Here is a 26,325-nt window from a genome sequence, read left to right on the forward strand (position 1 = left end):
CTCCACCTCCGGTCCCGCCTTCCGCCCCGCCCCGGGCCCCCTTCCTCCTCTGGCCCCACCCCGCGGCCCCATCCACCTCCGGCCCCGCCCCGAGCCCCTGCCCCGCCCCGCGTTCCCGCCCCGCGCCCCCGTCCACCTCTGGCCCCGCCTTCTGCCCCGCCCCGCGCCCCGAGCCCCCTTCAAACTCCGGCCCCGCCCCGCGTCCCGGGCCAATTTCGTGTCTCTTCCCGGCTTTCTGAGCCTCCGAGCGGCGGGGACGCGCGGGAACTGCCCGGGACGGCGCGATGCAGTCGAGTGGCCGTCAGGCGGAGACCCCGGGCCGCGGCCCGCGGGTGCTGGTGGTGGGCGGCGGCATCGCGGGGCTGGGCGCGGCGCAGAGGCTCTGCTGCCACCCGGCCTTCCCGCACCTGCGGGTTCTGGAGGCCACGGCCCGCGCCGGTGGCCGCATCCGCTCGGAGCGCAGCTTCGGTAACAGCCCTCCCGGAACTCCTTCCCGGAACTCCTTCGCGGAACCCCTTCCCAGAGCCCAATCCGTGCCGCCAGAGCTCTGTCGTGTCCTGGCTCGGCCTGCGTACGGGGTTAAGCGACCCGGAGCCCTTATCTGGCCCCTTGAGTGAATCCTCGCACTGCTTCAGTGAATTAACCGAAGTTCACTGGTCCCCGAAACCCAGCTGCCCGCATGAGCAGGGCCGGCCCCTGCCGTGCGTGGGGAACCCGTGGCTCTGCACAGTTGCCCCCGGTTCTGGCCCCGCAGGTAGCTCCCCCTCCAGCCTCCAGGTCGCCCCTCCCGGGTGTTCCCCTTAAACTAGGTGTGATGGGCCCTGCCGGGAGAGTCTGTGGTCCTCAGGGACCGTGCGCGCCTCTGGCTGATTTTCAGAGCATACATGGGAAGGGCGGGGCTCGGTGTACAGAAGAAGGGCCCAGGGGAGGGAGCCTCAAGGTGGCCTCTCCTGCTCCCTCCCAGGTGGTGTGGTGGAGGTGGGCGCTCACTGGATCCATGGGCCCTCGCAGGGCAACCCCGTCTTCCAGCTGGCTGCCAAGTACGGGCTGCTGGGGGAGAAGGCATTGTCGGAGGAGAACCAGCTGATCGAGACCGGGGGTCACGTGGGCCTGCCCTCTGTGTCCTATGCCAGCTCCGGGGGAAGTGTGAGCCTTGAGCTGGTGGCGGAGATGGCCAGACTGTTCTACAGTCTCATAGACCAGACCAGGGAGTTCCTGCACGCGGCTGAGACCCCCGCACCCAGCGTCGGGGAGTACCTCAAGAAGGAGATCCGCCAGCACATGGCCGGCTGGACGGAGGAGGAGGAGACCAAGAGGCTCAAGCTGGCCATCCTGAACAACTTGTTCAACGTGGAGTGCTGTGTGAGTGGCACCCACAGCATGGACCTGGTGGCCCTCGCACCGTTCGGGGAGTACACTGTGCTGCCAGGGTTGGACTGCACCTTTCCTGGGTATGTGCGTGCCCCACCCACCCAGGCAGTCCTCCATGTACCCAGACCCCTCCGTGCCTCCCAGGGGTCCCCCATGCACCCCAAGTACCCTCCATGCACCCCAGGGGTCCCTACCCGTACCTCAGGCCTCTGGCAGGCAGGGGATGGGTGGGAGAGACGGGGCTGTTTGTCTTCCCTGTTTTAGGGAGATTGGTCATCTATTTCCCTAGTTTTGCTCACTTATGAAAAAGAAAAGAATTGTTCTCAAAAACAAGTGATTAAAAGAAGGAAATGCATCTTGTAATGCTTTGTTCCTCCCACGTTTAGGAGGCCTCCTGCTTGTAAGCACTGTGCGGGGGCTTCGACCTCAGAGATGGGCAGACAGGCCCTCCTCTGTGTCGGTGTGGCCGTTCCCCTATGGGGCACTCACAAGACTCTCCAGGACTGCCCTGCACAGGGAGGGCACTGTGACCAGGCAGATGCCCAGAACAAGAGCCCTGGGCTTGCTGAGGAGGGACCTGCTCTCCACGATTACCTGGGGAGCTTTGCATCCCTTTGCTCATTTAATCCTCCCATGAGACCCCCTCCCTCCCTGCTTTCCTCCCTGGCTGAGCCAGGCCCCCAGGCCAAGACCACAGCCCCTTGCAGCGCCTTGATCTGGTGTGAGCTTGGAGGGCTTGTTTCAGAGACTCACCTCCAGGGCCTGGTCCTAACCACGGGACACCTCTGTCTCTCCCAGGGGCTACCAAGGACTCACAGACCGCATCATGGCCTCCTTGCCCAAGGACGTGATGGTTTTTAACAAGCCAGTGAAGACCATTCACTGGAATGGGTCCTTCGAGGAAGCTTCTGCTCCTGGGGAGACGTTTCCGGTGCTGGTGGAATGTGAGGATGGAAGCTGCTTCCCAGCGCATCACGTGGTCATCACCGTGCCATTAGGTAAAGCCCCTCCAGTTCCCATCCCAGGGGCCCCTGGCCTCTGGCTTTCTTCAGCCTCATTGGCTCTGGGGCGTTTGTTGGCTGCTAAGCTCACGTTTTCATTCTGAGTTTGGGATAGAGTTACTCGGTTGTGCTTTGCAGCAGTCGAGTGCTTTGGAATAAAGTTTCACAGGAAGAGAAAACGCAGGGCAGCAAGTGTCTTGCTCCTTTTAGAGGTAATTTATGGAAAGGTTGGGAGGTTCACCAAACTGCTTCCGTAGCGGTGGAGAGGGCGTGAAAGCCGGGTCTCGAGTTTAGGTCCCGGTGGTAATCGAGGAAGGAGTCGTGCGTATAATCCTATTTAATTACAGATCTGATGCTTTAGACGCAAGTCTTGGAGGAGGAGCGGGCAGTTGGGTAAAAGGTGGAGATGGTTGAACGCAAGTCCATGCCTGCTCATCTCATTTACTCCTGCGGCAGCCGGGGACACATCTGCCCCATCCCCATTTGACAAATGCGAACAGAGATAAGTCACTTAATTGCCCAAGTTCACAAAGCTAGCAGGTGCCAGAGTGGATGGAAGATGAAGGGCAAGAATCTCCCCTCCGCCACCCCCACCCCCATGCCCACGCCAAGGGCGGTGGCCGCATGTCCCGCCTGTCGCCTTGCAGAGAGTTGGGTATGGATAAGCTTGTTCAGTGCCCGGTTCCTTTTTCCCGCGATGGAATCACGCCAGACATGTTAGCACAGTGTTCTGCCGCTCCTTCGTTTCCGAATCAGCACAGACAGGTCTCTCACGGTGTTTTTTCTTTTACATGGACGGCCTTGTTCATGCACAGCTGCGGCGCGTGGTCACTGAAGCTGCTGCAGTCAGGAGGTGCGTCACTACGGCTGTGCGGTCGCTGTTCACAGGGGACCAGGCACCTGTCCCGTTTGTTCTTTACAGCCACACTGTGTTTTCTCGTATGTAGGTGTCGTTACTTGATATTGATGCAAATTTAGATGGTTTTCACTTGTTCTGTTGCACACAGTGTTGTACACATGTGTGTTTAAAAACACTCGTGGGCACATATGTGTAGGATCAATTCCAGTAGCAGGAACTACTGAGTTGAAGCTCTGCACCGAGAGGGCGGCCGTGGAGGGACGGTCCCCTCTGTGGGTGCTCACGGCTGGTGCCTTGTTTCCTGTGGGGTTGTTCGTCCTTTTCTTGCAGACCTGCGAGGTTGGCTCGTGCTGCGAATGTTTCATCTCTTCACGGTTTGACTTTGGGCTGAACCTGCTTAATTTTCAGGTGGCTTCTGGGTAAAGCCGGTATGTCTTGCTGCCCCTCCAGGCTAACCCTGGGCAGACTGAGAGGCAGAAGGCTCAGGAGGGAGAACTGTCCCCACAGAGGAGTCTGGGGGCCATGCGACCCGTTCCTGCCTGGCCAGGTGTTCATGGGGCCTGTTGTGTCCCTCCACTGAGGTGCCAGCCAGGATTCCCGATGGCCAGCCTGTGTGGGTCCCAGACGCCTCTTTCTCTGACTCCTGTGACGGGGTCAGGGTGCCTTCCCGTGGCTGTCAGTTCTGGTTTAAGCGACTGACGTGGTGTAAACCGAGTCTACTTATGAATTCCAGGTTTCCTTAAAGAACATCTGGACACCTTCTTTGAGCCGCCACTGCCCACCGAGAAGGCGGAAGCGATCAGGAAAATAGGCTTTGGGACCAACAATAAAATCTTCCTGGAGTTTGAGGAGCCTTTCTGGCAGCCAGACTGCCAGCACATCCAGGTGGTGTGGAGGGACACGTCGCCCCTGGAGGACGCCGCCCCCAAGTTGCAAGATGCCTGGTTCAAGAAGCTTATCGGCTTTTGGGTCCTGCCTTCCTTCGGGTACGTGCTCTGCCCGGGTTTCTCCGGGGAAGCCTGGTGTGAGCTCTGCGTGGGGTCCAGCGCGATGTCGATTCTCTGTGCGTTGTTTCTGGAGAGTTTGAATGGGTAGGGATCCCGAGGGCATCTAAAATGGTGAGACAGACACCCTGGGCCCACCCCTTGCAGGGACAGATGGAGACCCACTGTGTGCAGCTTGTCACCATCTCCTGGGACCTGGAACGTGCCATAAATACTAGAAGTTGTTTTCCTTGTACGAGACACACTTTGCTCATTTACGAGAAAGTGTCTGCCAGATACCCAGGCCCGAATGCCCCGGCAGCCGAGCCAGGGTCCGCATGGTGTGCCCCGTCCCCTCCGGCCCGTCACACGGGGTGTTAGAAAGACACGCACCCGAGGGTCAGGACTTGATACAGTTAGTGACTCGCCGCCTCACGGGACACTGCAGTGGTGGGGCGTTTCCCAGTGCGTGTGGGCAGCAGGGAAGCCACCGGCTCTGCTCATAGGTTCTGTTGAGTCCCCGACTGTGCTGGGGGTGGCCGTCCCCACCGGCGCTCAGTGGTGGAGACAGAAGGAACCGTCTTAGTGCCCCGAGAGCTCTGACCTAGCAGACCCCGTGTCGAGGGGCCCTGGGAGTTCGCGGCCACACTGGCGGAGCCACTGGCCCTGGTGGAGGCCGTCTGGGTGTCGCGGGTCCGGTCCCAGCGCTGCTTCTCTCCAGCAGGGCCAGCCAGGTGCTCTGCGGCTTCATTGCGGGGCTCGAGTCTGAGTTCATGGAGACGCTGTCGGACGAGGACGTGCTCCTGTCTCTGACACAGGTGCTCCGCAGGGTGACAGGTACTGACTGCAGGGGCCATGCCGCCTCCTGCCCTGGTGGCTGGGCTCTGACAGGAACCAAGCCTCTCACCAGAGAGGAACTGGGTTCAGCCCTGAGTGTCTGGGGACTGTCCTTCCCGTTAGTGCGTCACTAAGAGCTCTTGTCTCTGAGGGACACTTCCCACTTCTCTTTTCTAAAATCTGCCACCAAGATGAACGCAGTTGTCCCTAATCAGAGCTTCACAGACAAGACGCTGAGGCTTGGGAAAGGTGGCGGTGCCTGTCGGGGGCTCTGCTTCCAGGGCCTCCTGAGGGCAGCCCCTTACTAACACCCTCTGGGCCTTGGTTTTCTCCCGGGCGGTGTCTCTCATTTTCAGCTGCTAAGTCCTGAAGGTGAGAGGCTCCTTGTTTTTTTTTTTTTTTTTAATTAATCAATTAATTTACTTTTGGCTGCGTTGGGTCTTCATTGCTGCAGGGCTTTCTCTAGTTGCGGTGAGCGGGGACTACTCTTCATTGCGGTGCGCGGGCTTCTCATTGCGGTGGCTTCTCTTGATGCGGAGCACGGGCTCTAGGCACGTGGGCTTCAGTAGTTGTGGTACGCGGGCTCATTAGTTGTGGCACGCGGGCTCAGTAGTTGTGGCTCGCGGGTTCTAGAGCGCGGGCTCAGTAGTTGTGGCTCACGGGCTTAGTTGCTCGCGGCATGTGGGATCTTCCCGGATCAGGGCTCGAACCCATGTCCCCTGCATTGGCAGGCGGATTCTTAACCACTGCGCCACCAGGGAAGTCCCAGAGGCTCCTTGTTAATGCGAGTGTCTCTTGGTCTAGGGAACCCCCGGCTCCCCGCGCCCAGGAGTGTGCTGAGGTCCCGCTGGCACAGTGCCCCATACACCCGGGGCTCCTACAGCTACGTGGCCGTGGGCAGCTCCGGGGACGACCTGGACCTGCTGGCCCAGCCCCTCCCTGCGGACGGCAGGGGTGCCCAGGTAGGACGCAGCTGCCTGGCGAGGGCACCGGGGTCCCGCTGAAGGCCCAGGGCCCGGGACAGGCCCCACGAAGGCCAGGGCTGCTGGGTGCGATCAAGTGGGGGGGCTGGGACCCCGAGACTCAGAGTCCATTTTCTTTTTGAAACTAACAGTAATTTTAAAATGTGTTATTTTGATCAGAATTATACATACATGTGGCTTAAAGCGTCAGAGGATTCTATGGTGCTGGCTAACAAATTAAAATAAAAACAAAATACAGCACTCTGGTTGGGGGCATGTTGTTGCCCTTTCCCAGACTGTTCTTCAGGCTGATTCTGATCTCTAAATAACGGGCTTATGCTACCACTGTTTTAAAGCCATTTTATAAAATCGAAGTATAGTTGATTTACAATGTTGTGTTAGTTTCAGGTGTACAGCAAAGTGAGTCAGATACACACACACACACACACGTATTTCTTCTCAGGTTCTTTTCCATTATAGTGCTACCACTGTTTACAAAACATCTAATTGTGTAAAACTTTAAATGTTACAAAGGTTGGCAGAACCTTTGGGTTCCTGTCTCCAGCTTCACAGCTGTCTGTTCCTGGTGTCTCACTGCCCCGGCCTCACCCATGCCTGTTACTAGGCATGTCCCACAGGTGATCTCATTTTATTTGCAGATATTTTAGTGTTGCGTCTCTAAAAGATCAAGGACACAGCACTGTTATCACACTTAAAAATTCACAATAATTGCTCCACATCATGCAACATTCTGTGTTCAGTTTTCTAAGTGCCTTTTTTTTCTTTGGCCACGCCTCGAGGCACGTGGGATCTTAGTTCCCCGACCAGGGATCGAACCTGCGCCGCCTGCACTGGAAGCGCGGAGTCTTAACCACCGGACCGCCAGGGAAGTCCCTCTAAGTGCTCTTTGATTTTTCAGTTTTAAGAATTACTGATTGAATTCTGACCATGGCACATAAAGTTTTAGCTTTCTTGCACTCATCTGCCCACCCAGCCCTCAGACCTCTCCCCACCCTCCAAGGTGTGATGCAGTAATTTTGCTAAGACTGCTACTCACTGTTCACACATCCTGTTTGCCGTGGGCACTCTCCACACCTGAGCTGGCGAGGGTGCCTTGGTTTCTTTTCCAGCGGTGGAAACAACCACTTCTCTGGGCCGATGGGTTCTGTAGGTGGGCACCGTGGGATGGTTGTTTCTGCCCCATGACATCTGGGGTCTCAGCTGGGAAAATGACGGGCTTGGGGTGACTCAGGGCTGGGGCTGGGGTCATCTGAGGCTGCTTCTCTCACGTCTGCCCTGAGCATGGCTGGGACGCTGGCTGGAGCACCCGCCCCAGGCCTCTCCATGTGGCTTGGGCTTCCTCACAGAGCGGTGGCTGTCACGCTGCCTTGTGGCCGCCTGGGGCTCCAGCGCAGGCCTTCCGGGGAGGGGCAGCTGCATTGCTCCAGTGACGGAGCTGGGAAGCCAGGAAGCACCACTCCTGCCACACCTGCTGGACAAAGTGGTCAGGAGCCCGCCCAGACTCAAGGGGCGGGGCACAGACCGCACTTCCTACGGGAGGAGTGTCCAAGGATTCACAGCCGTGTGAAAGCCTCACGTTGGGTGTAAATGCCAGTTGGAGAGCCACGTCCCTTAGGGTTTTGAAGACGTTCTCCAGTGTTGCTGCTGGAAGCCTGAGGCCGTTCTGATGCCTTTCTTCCCTGTGTCACCTGGTTTTCAAATCTCTGAGGAAGCCTGAACGAGCAAGAAGCCCCACCCTCACGGGCCCACTCCGAGCCCAGCGGCGCTGCCCTCTGGCGCATATTCACTCGTCTGGGATGCTCTTCAATTATCTCATCATGGTTTTTTTTTTCCTTTTTCTTTTTCTGGATTTCTGGTTGGATGGTGGGCTTCTGAGTTGGCCCTTGAATTTTCTTATCTTTTTCCTGCTGATTTCCGTCTTTTTGGTTTTTCGCTCTGTGTTTGGGGAGGAGCGTGTGGGGCTTGTGGCCGACCCCTGGCACCTACCCTAAGCCCAGCCTTCTTTGCAGCTCCAGGTCCTGTTTGCAGGGGAAGCCACACACCGGACGTTTTACTCCACCACGCACGGGGCTCTGCTGTCCGGCTGGAGGGAGGCTGACCGGCTCATTGCTCTGTGGGATTCGCAGGCACAGCGGCCTGAGCCCGGCTCTGAGCTCGGCTCTGCTCCCCGGGTTCCCGGGTCCCCAGGAGGCTGGCCCCACCCTTTCCTTTGATGGGCAAGGTTCAGTCGGGCTTGGGATTTGGGATGTTAATGTCACTGGGGTCAGCTCCCTCCTTTCCCAAGTCGCCGGAGTCCGGCCAGGGCTGAGCTTGAGCTGAGCGCGAAGTCTTCCTGGAGAAGGGAGATGCGGAATGCTGCGGATGCGGTTGGCAGAACATAAAGTGTGTAAAAGCGTCCTTTGTCCAGAGTCGTCCTTACGCCTCGGAGCTGCAGCGTGGGTTGCTCTGTCCTCGTCGTGCCCCGGGCTCCGGTCACTGCAGGGCCCTGTGCCCCCAGCACGTGGCCCGCCTACCCTGGCCACCCTGGACCCTGGGTGTGTTCACGGGTCCCTGAATTCTCGTTGCTGGTGGCAGCAGAGCCAGTGGACCTCCCCATTGTTCAGGCACTGGCTGCCCTACGGTCTGGGCGAGGGCCAACGAGTGTGAGAAAGGAGTGCGTGGGGGAGGGGGCGCCCTGTTCTGACCCGAGGGCCCAGGGCTTTCTGGAGGAGGTGTACAGTGAGGCCTGAAGGGTGCAGAGGAGTGGGTGCCCTGGGCGGCATTGCGGTGAGCGTGTGAGGGTGCCCTGGGCGGCGCTGGGGTGAGCGTGTCAGGGTATCCTGGGCAGTGATGGGATAAATGTGGGGAGCGTGTAGGGGGCCTGGGTGCTGTGCTCAGCTTCTCCCATCTTCCCTCGCTGCATCCTCAGAGTCCCAGGGAATGGGCTGCACGGCCCCCATCTCACAGCTGAGGAAAGGACAGAAGCCTCAGGTGAGGGTGGCAATGGCCAGTCTCACGGCTGCCACGGCAGAGCTTGGGCATCTTTCCAGGACCGTCCCGGGGAGGCGGTGCAGCTGGAGGCTAGCCTGTGGAGGGAGGTGCAGGAGCTGCAGAGGCCGGGACTCCATGTGGCAGGCATGGGGCCCACTGGCCTGGCACCCACCGGCCTGGCGCCCACCTCGAGGTCAGTGGCTGCTGACCCTCCTCAGACCTTGGGCTGCAGGGTGTGTCCTGCTTCGGATTGGGGCCCTGGCTCCCTGGAGAAGCATATGCATGCCTGGAGAACTGCCTCTGGGCTTCTCTTCAGCCCCAAGTGGCCAGGCTCTGCGCCGTGGTGCCAGACACGCCCTCCGCCCTCCAGCCTGGCACCTTCTCATCGACTTCTCATCTTGGGTCAAATCGCCCTCCCAGGGACCTTCCCTCTGCCCCCAGAGGTCTGTCTGTGTGTCCACTGCTTTGTGTCCCTGGAGTTGTCTCACTTGGGGCACCTGCCTGTCAGACAGCTGTGAGAGAAATCTGGACTTCAGGAAGGTTTTTATTTTCGTTCTTTGGTCCTAGGGCCATGGAAGAACACAGCGTGCATCAGGCACAGAGTTCTGTGTTGTTGACGTCTCAGGTTTCATGAGTCTGGGTGCAGGACTCAGGCTGTCTGGGCTGGCTCAGGAGGGGTGCTGGGAGGCCTGTCAGGAGGCCCAGGTGGTCTCAGTCAGCCACCTGGAGGGCTTGTCTCAGCCCCAGGAACCATTAGCCCTGAGTATTAGGAGGTTTAAGGCCATCAAGATGACAGTAATGATATCTTTGTGCTGAGAATCTGAGCATCTTTGGAGTTTTAGGAGCTTGTTTAAAAAATTCCATTAGGGCTTCCCTGGTGGTGCAGTGGTTAAGAATCCGCCTGCCAATGCTGGGGACGCGGGTTTGAGCCCTGGTCCGGGAAGATCCCACATGCCACAGAGCAGCTGAGCCTGTGTGCCACAACTATTGAGCCTGCGCTCTAGAGCCCGCGAGCCACAACTACTGAGCCCATGTGCCACAACTACTGAAGCCCACACGCCTAGAGCCCGTGCTCCACAACAAGAGAAGCCACCGCAATGAGAGGCCCGTGCACCACAATGAAGAGTAGCCCCCACTCGCCGCAACTAGAGAAAGCCCACGTGCAGCAACGAAGACCCAACGCAGACAAAAAAAAAAAAAAAAATTCCATTAGCGTCATACTCTTGTAACTCGAAGTGCAGTGAGTAGTTGCTCAGACTTGCGATATAAAGTTAAAATCTGGTGGCCTAGTGGTTAGGACTCTGGGCTTCCACTGCCAAGACCCAGGTTCAACCCCTGGTTGCACAACTCAGATCCTGCAAGCCATGCGGCGCGGCCAAAAAAAAAAAAAAAGTTAAAATCTGACTACATTTATACAGAGTATTGGAACAGTGAAGGGAATTTTGAGGCTCTTTGTACTAATAGGTTTAATTTAGCAGAACTGCAGTCAGTTTTTGCAAAGGGTTGGTTTGTTACGTTAAAATGCAGAGTACTTAGAAAAGGATGTTACACTTGTAAGTTAAATTTTAAATATCTGAAAAATTTTGACCAAGTTTGTAAAAAGGGACCAAACTGAAAGCGAACTGCTAGATTTTGTTACTTATGCTCAGGATACGCTTAGGAAGAACCAGGATTTTTTAATTTAATGAATTACTAAACTCTGGATCGCGATAACTCCCGGGACTGCGTGGGTCCGCCCCTGGCTCGGAGCCCCGCCCACAGCCCCGCCCTCGAGCCCCCCGCCCCCTCTCGGGGTCCACCGCTAGAGGCAGAGTCGTGCGCGCACGCGCGGGCCGCGCTGCGGAAGCTTGGAGCGTCGGAACCCTTGTGCGGGTCGCGGGCCCGGCGGAGAAGTCCGTTGATGGAGCGGTCCGCGGCGCTGCGCGGCGCTCGGGGCGCGGCGCCATGAGGCTCACCGCGCGCGCGCTGTGCGCCGCCGCCCGGGCCGCCTGGCGGGAGAGCTTCCCCCTAGACGGTCGCGACGTGGCGCGCTGGTTCCCGGGCCACATGGCCAAGGGTGAGGTCCGGCGGGACGCGACGGGGCCGCGCTGTTTACCCGGCTCTTCGCGGGTCCCCCGCGAGCGGGGAGGGCGGGGGTCGCAAGGCCCTTCTGCCACTCGGCTCCCGAAGCCTCAGTTTATGCATCTGCTTTGGAAAAGATAAATTCCTGACGTTACTTTGGAGACTAGATGAAGTAGGGGTAGGAAAGCACTTTCCAAGTTGTATTCAGCTATTCAGTCACCTCAAAACCTTTGAGACGTAGATCGAGTTTGCTGTCTTCTGCCTAAACCTCTCTGGGAGTTTCTTACTGTTTATTTGTCAACGTTTGGCCCCAAGAAGACATGTAGGACGGGTCCAGCCCTTCCCCGTGTGACGGATTGCCACGCTCCCCCTGCTCCCGCCCCCTTGGGCGCCTGCTCTGCCGGGCTCGGTGACGGGTGCTCCGCGCGTCGGTGCTCAGGAGGGACGGGGCGCCCGCGGGGGGCGGCATGTGGGGTGAGGTGAGATGTCTGAGGATGTGCGTAAATGACAGGGCTTGGCTGTGGGAGGGGAGGCTGAGGGGCGGTGTCACTGCTGAGCTGCAGGAAGAGGAGCATTGTTGCTTTTGTTGTGTGTGGTGTTCCTAGTTCGGGGTGAGTTCAGTGCCTTGTGCGTGCGTCGTCCAGGGTGAGTGGCTGAGGTTGGTACCTACACCATCGTCATCACACAGTACTGAGGGCCCCATGAGTCAGTTAGTCAGTGTTTCTCTGCTTTATAGATCAAGACCCATAGAGGTTAAATATTCCACCTAGAGTCGCCCACTTGTGGAAGTGGTGTAGACGGATGGGCTCTGACCTCACCCTATGATGTGCAGGTGTCCCTCAGGCAGGGACCTGAGCTTTTCTCTCCTTAGCCACCAGGGTTGAATTTGAAGGAGACACAGCTATTGTTTAATAGAGGACTGCACTCAGATGTATTCATTTTAGGTTGTTTATGATGGTGTGTCATTCTTGACAGTTCAACTTAAATCTTCTACCTCTCTTAAAAGGCCATGGACCCCTTTCTTCCCTTAAGTGTCCTTCTTCTGTTTTCCAGGGCTGAAGAAGATGCAGAGCAGCCTAAAGCTGGTGGACTGTATCATCGAGGTCCATGATGCCCGGATATCCTTTGGTGGTTGTGACATTGTGACTTACAATAAGCAATACATATTTGGTCTTTGTCCTGGTTCTGGCACAGAGCTCCTGAAAGTTTTGGAATTTCCTAAGTGAGGTGCTTGTTAAGGTGTCTTTTGTTATGTTAATGAGGTGATTTTGGAAAAGACCCTAAGTCACCTAAGGTGGGGAGCGGGTTGCTGGGGGAACCAACCTTGACATGGGAGCCTTAGAACTTTCAGTCCTACCTCTGACCTTACGGAAAGGAGAGGGGCTGGAGATTGAGTTCAGTCACCCAAGGCCAGTGGTTCATTCTGTCCTGCCTGTGTAATGAAGCCGCTGTAAAAACCCAAAAGGTTGAGGGGTGGGCTGGGGACAGCTTCTGGGTTGGTGAGTGTGTGGAGATGCAGGCATAGTGGCATATAGAGGGAATGGAAGCTCTGGGTCCCTTCCCCATCCCTCGCCCTATACATGTCTTCCATCTGGCTATTCCAGAGTTATGTCTTCTTATAATAAGTCTGACCTAGTAAGTAAAATGTTTCTCTTAATTCCTTGAGCCAGTCTAGCAGACTAATATTGCTAGAACCCAAGGAGGGGGTCGTGGGAACCCTCCTTCCATAGCCCGTTGGTCAGACAGCCTGTTGGTTGTCACCAGGTGACAACCTCGACTTGCAATTGGTGTCTGAAGTGGGGGGTGGTAGCAGTCCTGAGCCCTTAACCTGTGGGGTCTGATGTCATCTCCAGGTAGGTAGTGGCAGAATTGAGATGAATAGTAGGACACCCAGCTGGTGGTGGTGGAGAATTGCTTGGTGGTGAGGGACGCCCCCCAACCCCACTGGCATTGGGTGCAGAACTGTAGTGCAGGGGAGACCCTCCTGAGTCAGGCAGTGCTCACGACAGCAGGAAGCACTCCTGGCTTGTTACCTTGTTTCCGTCTACCTCCTCTGGCCCCTGCTCTGGTCCAGTCAGCACCACAGTGGTCAGCAGCGTCACCTGTCATAATTATTGGCATTTGAAGCAGTGGTTCTCAGTCCTCGTTACGCACGAGAATTCCCCCAGGAGGCTTTTGAAAATACCGATATCTGGGCCCCTTTCCAGGCCAGTGAATCAGAATCTCTAGTGTGGGGCCCGGAAAGCTCCCCTTTGATATGCAGGTGGCATCGTTTCTCTCAGACCTCTGCCTGGCACGCCCAGGCCCTCCAACCCAGTCCAGGTGGGATATGAAACCTCCATTAAAACGTTCCTGCCAACCAGACTTTTCTTGCTATACTTGAGACGTGGATTGGCAAGATGTAACTATCTCGCTCAGTGATGAGTATACTTTTCAGAGCCTGCTTTCGTTGTACTTATTTGAGCTGTGTTTAGATTCTTCTTGTACAGCGAAGGTGTTGGCTTGAGAGTCATTCCATCTCTAGGGTGGAGGGCGAGGGACTGTTTTCTCTGTTGCAAAGGCCTGTGGGAATTTCTCTACTGTAGGCTAAATGTACCAGTTCGTACAATACCTCATGCCAGTCAGAAGGGCTTATGCCAGTCAAAAGGGCTTACTGGCAATTATATGTCTGATTATTGAAAAACAACGAAACCTGCCCTTACTGCTTCGCGTGCTGTGATGAGCGGCCACCTCTGCTCCTTTCAGTCTCTAGACGTTCTGATTTCTCCTCCGGGTCGGCACCGTGAGGGAGTCTGGAGGCTCTCAGCGTTGTGAATTAGCCCAGGCTTGGTTAACCTCTGAGGGAAGAGGGCTGTTTACGGAAAGTCCCTTTGTTGTGTGGGTGAGGACACAGCACTGGACTGGGTGCCTAGACCCAGGGCACGTTGAGGCCTTGGCCTCGTAGTAGACAAGCACCAGGTAGGGGCCGAGTGCTCACGAGATGAAGACACAGACAGACCTCCCTCCTGCTGGGTCCGTGTCACAGGAGGTGGCACTTGACAGTGAGCACCAAGGGCCCCTGGCTGAGGGCAGAAGGGCCTGCCCCTGGCAGTAAGGAGGCAGGTTCACTGGAGGTCTCTGTGGGAACTCCAGAGGGTGGCAGCGGTGGGTGGCGGCGGTGGTCTGACATATACTAGTTAGGACTCTGTGGGAGGTACTTTTTTTGAGCCACCAGATCATTTTGGCAACTGAACAATGGTCTAGTCGTAAAACCTTCCAGCGAGCTTTGGTTTTTGTTTTTGCCACCGTTGTTCCTGTTTGAGAAGTCACGTGAGAGCCACCGCCCTGTCTGTGCTCCGGCTCTTGTCCACAGGGAGTGGCGAGGGGCCTGCAGTGGCTCCGTGGCACTGGCGGGGCAGGCAAGACTGGGGGTTGGTCTCGGCGGGAGGCTGGGAGGCTGGGCTGGCCCGAGCTCGCTTGCTCCCAGACCGGGCTTCCTCCGCTCTGTGCCTTCTGAAGGTTTACCTTTCGAAGGTGGGTCCAGTCTGCGTAACAAGACAAGGCAAAGTACATTAATTGGCTGGTAAAGCTTTGAAGGAATTTTCCCTTAATTTTGCCACATCCCACTTTCAGGCCGAAACCCTCTGTTTCAGGAGACCCTTGGGCTTAAGCCTCACTTGCTCGTCCTCAACAAGATGGACCTGGCGGATCTGAAGGAGCAGCAGGTAATGCCCTGCAGGGCCTTCGGCGTGAGGGCCCCTGAGTCGGACCGGATCACTGGCGGACACGGTGTCGGTCCGCCCGGGCCCGCCGGCTTTAGCAAACTACCCTTTGTCTAATTCATGACCCAAGTGATCGAAGCGTGCGCCTCCTATGGCAGGTGGCCGGGAGGAGCGGCCAGAGCCGAGCGCCCCACGTGGTGGCCGCTGGCCCCGCGAGGCTGGGAGCACGTGGGTCGTGGTTGCCGCTGTGAGGCCGACGTCCACGTTTTATTTCACTTTCATTCGCTAACGTTTCTGTTGCCTCATGAGGTGAGTGGCCGTCCGTCCCCTGGACAGCGCTGGCCTGGAGGCCTCCTGGTGGCTGCGTTTGCCCCTGGTGTCCTCGCTGGCCAGCCCCACGGCCCCCCAGACCCCTGGCTGACCTGTGGGCTGCCCGCTGCCCACCGAGTGATCTGGAAGCTGGAAGGCGGGAGGCCCAAAGCAGCTAGGGGGTTTCCCTGAGCCCTGCCAGACGGGGATACGGTGACCGGGCGGGGGGATGTTTCCCCTTGTCCCTGAGTGAGAGAAACGTGAAGATTCAGGAAATGTTACTTGTGAAGTGTTCTTCTCTGCTTTTCTCGCTGTTATCAAATCGTTTGTGAAGAGTAGGTGTCAGAATCTTGAAATCAAGCCAGTTTTTTTCTTTTGTGGAGCTTTTCCTTTCGCAGCAGCAAGAACATGTTCCCGGTTTCTTAGTTGGCTGTGGTACCTTGAGTTATTTAAACCCCTGCCACGGGCCTGTAGCACCCGGTTTCCAGGGAAATGCAAGTGCTGAAGCCACAGGGTTCTTCGTCCATTGAGAACCCGAGTGGGAGACATTGCGCATCAGGACCCTGCCCCTGCCGTGCGGGCTGCGCATCTGCTCGCTGAAGTCCCTCCCGCCGACCGCACTCCACTCTGACAACAGAACCCCACGGGTTTCACTGCACGGGCAGTTGTAGTTACTTGTGATCACAAGGTTTCAGTTGCTTTTCTGAGTTGAGACTTGGGTCTTATCATCCATCAATTGCTCCTGCTCCAAAATGCTAATTTTTGTGGCGTGATGGGCACGTTAGGTGGCCTGACAAGGGGACACGGGGGTGCGGGGTCTCACCTGCAGGAGGCGGCTGGAGTGTTTGCCCCTCCTCTCAGGTGCTGCGGCCAAGGGCTTGGGGAGGAGAGGAGAGGAGACGCCCCCAGGGTGGCCCCTCCGTGTCTGCCTCTGTGGAGTGGGTGGCAGCGTCCCGTGCAAATTTGGACACTTGAAGCGCAGCTTCACATGTGTCTTTGTGATGGCCTGACCTTAATCTGCGTCCTCATAACAAATAAAATAAATGAGTAAAACTAACTGAATTACTGAATGATTTTTTTGTTCCTTTAAGTAAATCAGTAGCTGATCAAACAGTGCAATACTGGTTTTAAAAATATGAGTCATACGCTGATTTTGCTTCATGTTACGGCCAGTAAGTTCATATTAACCTTAGTTTACTTTGGGGCTTTTAAAGTATTCCTTGTACTTTGTAATCGGATTGGGTTCAAACCTTAGTTTAAGTGGAGCTCGTAGTGCGGAAGCTCGTTAGGAGGAGCGGGAGTGGAGGCGTGACTAAACCAGCAATTCCAGTGTGACAATTCCGGTGCTGGGAGCGACTTGGAATAACCTGGTTTGGCCTCCTCTCCCTGTGTCCTCACATGGAGCCAGCTGCCCAGGGCCACCCCGGGGCCAGGCTGCCCTCCTTGGACGTCTCGTCAGGCAGCCTGTCCCTGGTGCTGCGTTGCCCCGCGTGCTGTGCTGCCCGGTGGGCCCAGCCTCCTCCCTGAGTCCCCGGCCGCCATGGCTCTGGGCTGGCGAGCAGATCTTGGACTTTAGCGTATGACACCGCCCATGTCTTCATTTAATGTTTAAAATGGAAACGTCTTGTCTCTTTCAGAAAATTATACAACACTTAGAAGGAGAAGGCCTAAAAAATGTCATTTTTACCAACTGTGTGAAGGATGAAAATATCAAGCAGGTGGGTTTTTTTTCTGTTTTGTGCTCTAATGCTTCTGCTTAAATACGTTAAAGAAACGCGACGAATTAATTTGTGCTTCCGTAAGAAGCAGAGTGTTGGAGATGACTCGTAATTGCTCGGGTTCTAGGCCCGCTCGTCTCCCGCTGCCGAGGGCAGCGTGGGCCTGGACGGGCTGACGGTGGGAAGGAGCAGAGTCAGGCTGCGAGACACGTTCCGGGGTCATAAGGTGGAAGAGCCCGTGGAGGGTCTAGTGCCTGTTTTCCCAGTTGTATTTGAGAATTTCACCGGCTGACGTGCATCTTGTTAGCAGGTGCTGGCAGTCACAGCCCGTCACCCCACGGGGTCTGTCCTGCTGGTTCCTGGTGGAGGAACGAGGTGGGGCACAGGCGACCCCCACCCCCGCCCGCCGTAGCGCAGCCTGAATCTTGACGTGTTCGGACCCGAGCTGTCCGGTGCTGGACGCTGGAGTGTCCACCTCCAGAAGCTAAGGGTGGCCAGTTCCCCCAGGAAAGTGCCTGTGGTCTGTTCCTTGCAGATAGTCCCGATGGTCACGGAGTTGGTTGGGAGCAGCTACCGCTATCACCGAGGAGAGGTTGGTGGTGGGCCAATGCCAGCTGTGGGGTGTCCCTCCTGCTGGGGAGCCCCCTGTCCTCCGGGTCTCAGCAGCTGGGTGGGCAGGGCCGGTGCAGCGACTGTCCTTCCTGTTAAGCTGGCCTGGGCGTGTGTGGGTCTGGGGGGTCTGGGTGGGCCCCTGATGCCTGCTCTTGCGCCTGCAGAACCTGGAGTACTGCATCATGGTGATTGGGGTCCCCAACGTGGGCAAGTCGTCGCTCATCAACTCCCTGCGGAGGCAGCACCTCAGGAAAGGTAGTTCCCCGGGGCAGGCGCTGGTTCTCGTGCTGGGACGACACTTCAGAGCCTGAGACCCCAGCTCGTCAGGGGGTCTTTTTCCACCGGGAGGACCCAGCTGACAGCCTGGCATGCAGTCAGCTGGTGAGACACAGTCATTCCCTTATACATTTTATACTTCATTTGCTTTCTCTCTTCAAAATTAAATGCTTGATTATAGTGTTTAATATATGCGATGACTTCTAAACGTTGGTGATCTTGTCCTTTTATGTATCTGTCTCTGACCCACTGTGCTCAAGGTGGGTAGGATACGTGGGGTGAGACGTCAGGCCGGGACCTGGGGAGGAGGAGCCCCAGGCCTGTGTCCTTGTCCCATGCCTCTTAACTTTTGAGACCAAGTCTGCACGAGCGTGTCCTTCGGGAACCACCCCAAAGACCGAACAGTGCTAGACCGTCATCTCAGGCTGTTTTGCTGCCAACTGGAGAGCTGTTATAGTCAGCTGTTGTTTTGTTTATTTTTCTTTAGTTGTGGCTTTAAAAAACATCATTGGCATTAAGTACATTAAGTGCTGTGCAACCATCACACCATCTATTTCCAGATTTTTCCATCATCTCAAGCGGAAACTCTAGACATTAATGGTAACCGCCCTCCTGAGCTCCTGGGAACCTCTGGTCTACTTTCTGTCGTGTGGATTTGACGGCTCCGGTGCCACATAACTGGAATCACAGGATTTGACCTGTGTCAGGCTTATTTCACGGAGCCTAACTCTACAGGGTCCATCCATGTTGTAGCGTGATTCATAATTTCCTTCCTTTTTCGGGCCGAATAATACTCTGTGGTGTGGACGGACTACATTTCGTTTATCCATCCGTGTGCCGACGGATGCATGTGTCCCTTTGCTCTTGTGTTGATTCAGCAGAGGGCGCAGAGTCTGCTTGGGACACACTCTGAGCTGCGCCCCAGGGCAGCCAGTGTTCAGAGCACAGGCGGCCTCTTGGTCAGGAGTGGCCCCACCGACAGGCTGTGCTGGGCGGTGCGGGGGCAGATGCTTGGGACCCGGTCTTGCAGGGGGGAAGGTGATGGCGGCGGGCAGCTCCGGTCCAGATGTCACGGCCGTCGCTCAGCAGGTGCTGGGCCACTCCCAGGGCCGGGAGGCAGTTCTCTCCTGGTGTTAGGGGCCCTCCAGGTCTCCACGTGTGTCGTTGCTCATTCTGTAGCTTACCTGCCTGTGTGTTTAACAGACACTGACACCCTCTTTTATCCTGCAGGAAAAGCCACCAGGGTGGGCGGCGAGCCTGGGATCACCAGAGCTGTGATGTCCAGGATTCAGGTGGGGGCCCTCGGCCGCCGGGCCTCCACCGCCCCTTCCCTCTGCTCTGTCCGCCAAGCGCTGCCTGGGTCCTCACACCAAGCCTGGGGGAGGGCACAGGTGCCACCGCATCTCACAGATGAGGAAACCTGCTCGAGGGCACACAGGGTCAGGGCGGAGCCTGTCCTCCTGGGAGGAAGGCAGCTGCTGGGCTCCTCTTACTCGTTCTCCACATCACGCGGGAGTGGCATCCTGTGGGGTAGCTGAGAGCTGGTGGCAGTGACGACACTGGCGGGCAGGTTCTGGGGCCTCCTCAAGCCTCTGGGACCCAGCAGAGGGCCTGGCGGGAGGGGCTGTTTGAGGCTTCTCGAGCGGCGGGCCGACCACCCTCTGTGCCCACAGGTGTGTGAGCGGCCGCTGATGTTCCTGCTGGACACCCCCGGGGTGCTGGCTCCTCGGATCCAGAGCGTGGAGACGGGCCTGAAGCTGGCCTTGTGTGGTGAGCCAGCCCCCCGCAACTGGCCCCCAGACCCCCAGGCCCCCAGGCTGGGCGCCTTGTGCCAGCCTTGGCCTGGCTGCCGCAGAGATGTCCAGAGCTGTGGTGAAGGACATCTCGGGCAGCGTGTGTGGTCCTGGCTCACAGGTGACACACTCCGCACCCTCTGACCCCACCAGCCCTCCTGGCCTGCCCTGGAGGGGGCGCCCTCCTCCTGTTTGACAGGCGGGGCGGGGCTGGTGAGGGCAGGTCAGGCCACGGCTTGGCCTCCTCAGCGGCACGTGTGTGCGCTCACCCTTGCTGCCTGTTCCCAGGCACCGTGCTGGACCACCTGGTGGGCGAGGAGACCCTGGCTGACTACCTTCTCTACACCCTCAACAGGCGCCAGCTCTTGGGGTGAGTGTGGGAAGGCAGCCCTTCCTCTCCCATCCCAGCCAAACGTGACTGAAAAAACAGCACCGTTAAAGTACTGTAGACAGACAGTCTGCAGTCATTTAAAGTGTACAGTTTGATAGACGTGTGAAACCGTTCCACAGTCCAGAAAACCCCCCCAATTCTTATGCTGCTTTGTAGCCCCTCCTCCCCGCCCCTTCCTGCCCCATCTGCTTCCCATCACCTTCTAGAATCTCACGAGTGGAGCCACATGGTGCGGACTCCCCGCTCAGCCCCGTTGTCTCGGGATTCATCCGTGTTCTAACCCTGGTCACCACCAGGAGGTTTCATTGTGCAGACATCTGGTCGGTTTGTTCTCACCGCTGAGGACGGTGTGAGTGCCGGTGTCCCGTGGGGCCCCAGAGCTGTCCTTTATCACAGCGGTCCCCAGCCCCCAGGGGACCCGGTACCGGTCTGTGGCCTGTTAGGAACCGGGCCACACAGCGGGAGGGGGCGGCACGTGAGTGAGTGAAGCTTCATCTGCCGCTCCCCACCGCTCTCCACCGCTCGCGTTACCGCCTGAGCCATCCCATCTCCCCCCCTCCCCGTCCGTGGAAAAACTGTCGTCCACGAAACCGGTCCCTGGTGCCAGAAAGGTTGGGGACTGCTGCTTTATCACCTTGAGGACATCAGTCACAGGTTATTGACTTCCCCAAAGAACCAGCTTTTGGTTTCGTGACTTTCTCTGTTCTCTTTCTGTCTTGATTGCTGTTGGTTGATTGCTGTTCGGTCCCTGTTCCTTCCTTGTTTCCATGTTCCTGACTCTTTTCCTGTTTGTGCTGCCCGTGGGGAGACGGGCCCTCCCACCACCGCCTGGGCTGCTCTCTTCCCCGCTGTCCTGGCAGCAGCTGCTTCATGAGTTTCCAGGCTCCGTTGTCGGGGGCGGAAACCTTCAGGAGGTCATTGGGTTCTCCTGGTGATTTGAGGACGTGACCCCCTTTATCCTTCAAGAGAGTCTCTGTGTGCTCATCTTTCCTGTCGCTTTACTTTGAGCTTGTGTGTCTTTACTTGTAAAATGTGTTTATCGGCTGCTTATAGTTGGGCCTTGCTTTTTACCCAGTCTGACCGTTTCTGCTTTTATTTTAGGCATTTAGACCATTTACATCTGATGTGATCACTGGTGTTAGGTTTACATCTGTCATCTTGCCGTTTGTCCCAACTATTCTTTGTTCTTTTTTTCCTCTCTCTCTCTGGCCTGTTTTATGATTCCCCTTTGTCAGCTTGTTACCTGTAACTTTGGCGGAGGCCACTTTAGGGTTTGCAGGGCACTTTTCGGTGGTGTTAATGCCGAGTGTGGTGTGAGGGCCTTTCCACTCTCCTCATCCTCACCTCTGGGCCGGTCTTGTCACACGTTTTGCTTTTATGTAGCAGACATGCTGCCGAGCTTTGTCTATACACAGATGTAAAGTGAAGACTCGATCTTGGCAGTTTACTCTGAGCCTCGCCAGTCACGGCTCCGTGTCTGTGCATGGACCTGCCCTCCCTCTGGGGCCATCTTCCTGTCTGAGGATTTCCTGTGACGCTGATGGTGATGCAGGTTGCTGTTTGTCCGAAGATGTGTTCATTTCACCTTAGTTTTTGAAGGGCGTTTGCCCTGCGTGTAGAATTCTAGATGGACGGATTTCCTCAGTCCCGCAGAGCGGCTGTTGTTTCTGATGAGAAATCTGCTGTCTGTCTGTCTTTGTTCTCTGTATACATGACCCTCTGGCTGCTGTTAAGATTTCTCTTTATCAAGTTTTTGAGCAATTTATGATGCTGGGCCCTGGTGTAGTTTTCTTCATGTTTCTTGTGCTTTTAGTTCCTTGAGTTCTTGCATCTGTGGTTGTGTAGTTTGTATCACATTCGGATGATTTCTGGCCATTCTTCTCTCCCAGGGCTCCACTACCCAGGCACTGGCCGCAGGTGCCGCCGGCTCAGCAGTGCTGGGTCTCCAGTTCCCTCACCCTCTCTTCTGCAGAATCTGATCTGCTTTATAATCCCCTGAGTGTGTGTTTCATAGTGCTTTCCTCGAGATACTCGATTTGGATCATTTTTTTTTACTGTCTTCTGTGTGTTTTCTTAACTTTGTAACCACAGGGAACACAGTTCTAATAACCGATTCAATGTCTTTGTGAATTCTAACATCTGGGGCAGTTTCAGGTGATTGGTCTTCTCCTTGTAATGGCTCTGATTTCCTGCTATGTGTGCCTGACAGCTTTTGATGGGGGGCAGGCCCGTGAATCTGACCTTTTTGGTGACAGGTATCTTATATTCCTGTTCTGGGACCGTTATTTGGAAACAGTTTGGTCCTTTCGGGTCTTCCTTTTATGGTTTATCAGGTGGGCCTGGAACAGTTCCCAGGGTGCTCCGCCCCCTCCCCAGGCCCTGTGGATCTTGGGGTTTACGTCTGTTCCTGGCTCTGAGGAGGCTGGCTGCTCCCCTCCTGCCCTCCTGGGTGGTTCTTCCTGGCCTCTGGCCTTGGGAAACTTTCTCTGCTGACCATCTGAGGGTGGCTCTCTGCCAGTTTCCCAAGTCCTCTCCCTGGGCAGCTCTGCCCTGTCTGACTCACCTGCAGCCGGCAGCTGCCCTGGTCCCCAGCGCCGTCTCTCCACTCCGGGATCTCCGGGGCCCCTCCCTGCGCTCCTCCTTCCCATAGCTACACTCTTCGTGGCCTGATGTCTGGTGCCTTGAAAACCATTGTTTTGTGAATTTTTGGTTGTTTCTTCCTTTTTTGTTATTTCAGATGGCGAGGAGACCCAGTCCCTGTTACCCCATTTGCATGGAAGTGGAATTTGACATATGTGTTTTTTTTTGTTGTTTGGTTTTTGGGTTTTTTTGGCTGCACGTGACTAAGCATGTGGGATCTTGGTTCCCCAGTCAGGGATTGAACCCGTGCCCCCTGCACTGGAAGCACGGAGTCTTAACCCCTGGACCGCCAGGGAAGTCCTGGAAGTAGAATTTGAAATGTCATGTTTTGCTTGATGTTCGAGGCATTCAGTTTGGACCTCCGCTGTTCTCGGTGTTTCTGGGAAGTGTGACAGCTGACTTCCTGCGGGTGGCAGGTCTTGGGCGTGTGTGGGTGGGAGTCTTCCTTGCCTTCGGTCTCTTGGGGACAGAGGGGCCCATGCAGCTGCTGCTCCGGAAGGTTTGATTTTGGACGCGCATTCCTCAGGATTGTCATCCCCGGGACCGGCTCCGATGCTCACGTGGGGTCCCGGCGCGAGGCCTGAGGCCCGTCCGGCCTCCCCAACTCTGCAGCTGCAGTTCACATCCCAGCCCTGCCTGCCCGGCGGGCGGTGAGGGGGAGGGGCCGGCGCAGGTGCTGGTCCAGGGGTCCTGGCCCCGGGGCTCAGGGAGGCACGTGTCCGTGGAAGACACTGGTCTCCTTTGGCCGCTCAGCCTCTGATGTGCCGCGCCCGTCCCGTGCTGGCTCTTCCCCCCAGGCCCAGAGCACGCGTCAGTGGGGAAAACCGCCGTCCGTCTCCGGCCAGCTGCCTGGAGGCACCAGTGCAGCCTCGGCAGCAAACTGAGTGTGTGCCGGTGGCCGGGCTGCCATCGTGGGACCCGGGCCAGCTCAGGGCCAGGGGATGACACCGCTGGGAGCTGCAGCCATTCTGGCCGCCGCGCCGAGGGCCCCAGTGGGGGAGCAGGTCTCGGGCAGCTGGTCGTGGCCACGCGGAAGGCAGGTGTCGGTGAGGCCCCCAGGTCCGCATGGCGGTCACCCGCACCCACGAGGGGTCATTGGTGGAGCTGCTGACTGTCGCCCTATGTGCAGGTACGTGCAGCACTACGGCCTGGGTGAGGCCTGCGACGACATCGCCAGCGTGCTAAAGCGTGTGGCCGTGAAGCTGAGGAAGACCCAGAAGGTGAAGGTGCTGACGGGCACTGGTGAGACCTGGTGGCCCCAGGCCGGGCTCGGGGGGCGGGGCCCGGGGCGGAGCTTCTGGGGGGAGGGGCTCTCGGTCCGGGCTCAGGGCAGGGTGTGCGGGGCGGCCCACCCCTCTTCCCGTGGCTTCTGGAGGCTCCAGCTTCCCGAATGTGCAGCGCAGGCGCCCACCTGAACGGGCTTGAGGCGGGTGGGCTAGAGCTCCCGAGTGGGGCTCCATCCTTACTGGGCCCTCCTGCTTCCCCAGGTGACGTCAACGTTGTCCAGCCCAACTACCCTGCGGCCGCCCGAGACTTCCTGCGGGCCTTCCGCAGCGGGGTGCTGGGCCCCGTGATGCTGGACCAGGACCTCCTGCAGGGCCCCCCTGCAGTGGAGCCCTGAGCTAGTCCAGCGGGAGGGTCTCGCGCCCCTGCCCTTGGCTCCACGGCCAGGGGGTGGACGCCCAGGAGTCCCCTGGCCACAGGCTCCTTGCTGGTCGCTGTATACTCCCCGGTCTCCGCTCTAGGGAGGAGGCCGTGCCCTCCTGCCGCTCCACAGCCCAGCCCCTGGTTACAGGGGACTGAGCCTGGGTGTGGACATCAGGGCAGTGGACGTCCCTGGGTGCCTGGCCTGGGGAGGAAACTCACTCATGTTCAGTATCTCTTAAATATTCTCTTGAGGAGAAGCTGGTGTTTTCTCAGAAGGAGTTGAAAGTGTAAACTGTAATCTTAAAATTAAAAGGCCTATTTCTGTGGTTGGCCCTTTCGTTGTGCACCTGTGCAGCCCCTTGGGCCCCTCACCAAGGAAAAACGGAACGTGAACCACTTAGTACCCAAGGCTCTTGTGTAAGATTCCCGACACGGAGTCCTGGGTCCTGCAATAAGAAACAGTCTCATTGGCAGCAGAGTGTTTATTTCACTACTAAAACGTGCACACACGCGGACAAGAGGTCCCAAGTAGCCGTGGCAGAACCCAAGGACCACCTGTCCCCTCGGTGGCCGGGGCCGCTCTGCTCACAGCCCAGCCGCACACAGGCCGGTGTGGTCAGCGGAGACCCCGGGCCTCCCCACCGCCTCCGAGCACCTTCCAGCTAATGAGACAGCAGGACTTTTTCCCAGAGGCGGTGCCCAGCATTGTTGTGATCGCACCGGAAGGGGTGCAGGAACATGACCACCAGCTTGCGCTCTGGAGAGGCCGGGGGGGGGGGGTGGGTGGGTGGGTGGGGCAGGGCAGTGGGGGTGGGGCAGGCTGCACCTGGTCAGCAGCCGTGGCCCTTCTGTGGCCGGTGGTGGCGAGGCCGCCTTCCCATAGGCGCCCCTCTAGGGCCTGCTGCCCCGTGTGGCTGCCCCACACCCAGCACACCTGCCAAGTCTCCGGAGACACCCACCGGCCTCCTGCCGGAACCCTGACCCGTAGGGGTGGGAAGCATTCAGAGACTCGCGGCTGTGCCAGATGCCAGATGCCCCTGGGGTCGGGCTGGTGTGTGGAACAGCTTGACGAGAGTGGCGTTTCCATCACGTCCCGAGTGCGCTGGCGGCTCATGCTGCAGAGGCACGTGAAGGTCCGGGCCTGCCACGGTCCAGGTCCGGGTGGGTCTCTGAGGCTGAGCACAGCCTGGCCGGGCCCATCAGGGAGAACTGAGTCAACCAAGGGGCCGCCCTGATGGGTCCCCCTGTTCAAGATTTTCAAACGGTCACGCTGCCTCTGAGGCCCCGGCCAGGGCTTGGCCACGACCTGTTGGTCTTTGGGAGCATCGAGCTTCGTTTGGGAGGACGGAGGGCATCTGGGCGCCGCACCCAAGAATGCTGGCAGTGTGGACACAGGAGGCTGCAGGGAGCTGCGTCCTGCAGCAGAGCGCCTGGGTCTTTGGAGGAAAGTGCTTGGTCCAGGTCCCGCGGATAATCTGGAGACCTTCACTGTAACCAGAGCCGAGTGCCAGCTGTGGGAGAGCAGAGGTGGCACGGCTCCTGGGAGATGCTGGTCTTGGCACTGGTGTCCATCAGCTGAGCCCAAAGGCCCTGCAGCCCAGGGGCGGGCGAGGGCAGATTGTGGAGGCAGCCCTGCCGGGTAGGCTCCTGCTGAGCGCAGGAGAGCCTGAGCCGGAAGCCAGGCCCCGGAGCCGTCCTTCTGAGGGACAAGAGGCCATCCAAGCCAGAGGACATGTGAAAGAGCTGGGGCCCCAGGCTGAGCTCATGGCCAGCGGACCAGGCTGGCGGCTTGAGGGAAAGGCACCTGAGAGATGAAAGGCTGGCCTTCCGCGCGGGTGTTGGGTGCCAGCGGCAAACCCTTGTCAGGACGCGCCCTGTGGTTTCTTCAGAGGCCGCTCTGGCCTCGTTGTGACAGCCCTCGGGGTGTGGCGGAAGCTCAGCTTCTCCTGGGCTTTCTTCTGCTGGACAGGTGCCCTCACATCTGGTGGTACTTGCTGGGTGCTGGGCCCTGCCTTGTGGCCATGCCTGCCGTGGGTCTGACTGGAGCCCTGGCTCCTCTGGTCCACCTCGCCCTCAGCTTCCGAGGGGCTGCCTGCCACAGCTGCCGTCCCCGAGTGCAGGCGGGGCTCTTATCCCAGAACGTGGACCTGGAGCTCAGAGCGAATGGAACGCT

General features: G+C 57.7%; 2 protein-coding genes across 5 annotated transcripts; both read left to right on the forward strand.

Annotated features, from left to right (window-relative positions):
• The first annotated feature begins 196 nt into the window (after positions 1-196).
• Positions 197-12,185, forward strand: PAOX (polyamine oxidase). Of its 4 annotated transcripts, none has more exons than XM_068548814.1 (7): positions 197-468; positions 965-1,451; positions 2,170-2,369; positions 3,965-4,217; positions 4,936-5,051; positions 5,856-6,013; positions 12,119-12,185. In XM_068548814.1, the coding sequence occupies exons 1-7, from the start codon at positions 285-287 to the stop codon at positions 12,122-12,124; spliced, it is 1,404 nt and encodes a 467-aa protein (XP_068404915.1). In that variant the 5' UTR covers positions 197-284; the 3' UTR covers positions 12,125-12,185. The 4 variants fall into 4 exon arrangements, with proteins under 4 accessions (XP_068404915.1, XP_068404911.1, XP_068404912.1 ...); XM_068548810.1 differs by lacking the exon at positions 12,119-12,185 and adding an exon at positions 8,044-8,429; XM_068548811.1 differs by lacking the exon at positions 12,119-12,185 and adding an exon at positions 8,044-8,429 and having other exon boundaries at positions 4,939-5,051.
• Positions 10,845-24,478, forward strand: MTG1 (mitochondrial ribosome associated GTPase 1). Its single transcript, XM_068548817.1, has 11 exons — positions 10,845-11,060; positions 12,119-12,183; positions 14,665-14,769; positions 16,713-16,793; positions 17,329-17,385; positions 17,570-17,660; positions 18,912-18,973; positions 19,355-19,451; positions 19,763-19,844; positions 23,635-23,747; positions 23,993-24,478. Exons 1-11 carry the CDS (start codon positions 10,949-10,951, stop codon positions 24,124-24,126), a joined length of 999 nt encoding a protein of 332 aa, XP_068404918.1. The 5' UTR covers positions 10,845-10,948; the 3' UTR covers positions 24,127-24,478.
• The last annotated feature ends 1,847 nt before the right edge of the window (positions 24,479-26,325 follow it).

This window comes from Eschrichtius robustus, chromosome 7 (assembly GCF_028021215.1).
Source record: "Eschrichtius robustus isolate mEscRob2 chromosome 7, mEscRob2.pri, whole genome shotgun sequence".
Classification (NCBI taxonomy): domain Eukaryota; kingdom Metazoa; phylum Chordata; class Mammalia; order Artiodactyla; family Eschrichtiidae; genus Eschrichtius; species Eschrichtius robustus.

Excerpts from the sequence above, each read along its gene's own strand:
- MTG1 (XM_068548817.1), top strand. The coding sequence starts at position 10,949 with ATGAGGCTCACCGCGCGCGCGCTGTGCGCCGCCGCCCGGGCCGCCTGG. Across the intron at positions 16,794-17,328 it reads AGGATGAAAATATCAAGCAG|ATAGTCCCGATGGTCACGGA; the intron begins GTGGGTTTTTTT and ends TGTTCCTTGCAG. Across the intron at positions 19,452-19,762 it reads CCTGAAGCTGGCCTTGTGTG|GCACCGTGCTGGACCACCTG; the intron begins GTGAGCCAGCCC and ends GCCTGTTCCCAG.
- PAOX (XM_068548810.1), top strand. The coding sequence starts at position 285 with ATGCAGTCGAGTGGCCGTCAGGCGGAGACCCCGGGCCGCGGCCCGCGG. Across the intron at positions 1,452-2,169 it reads TTGGACTGCACCTTTCCTGG|GGGCTACCAAGGACTCACAG; the intron begins GTATGTGCGTGC and ends TGTCTCTCCCAG. Across the intron at positions 6,014-8,043 it reads CGGACGGCAGGGGTGCCCAG|CTCCAGGTCCTGTTTGCAGG; the intron begins GTAGGACGCAGC and ends CCTTCTTTGCAG.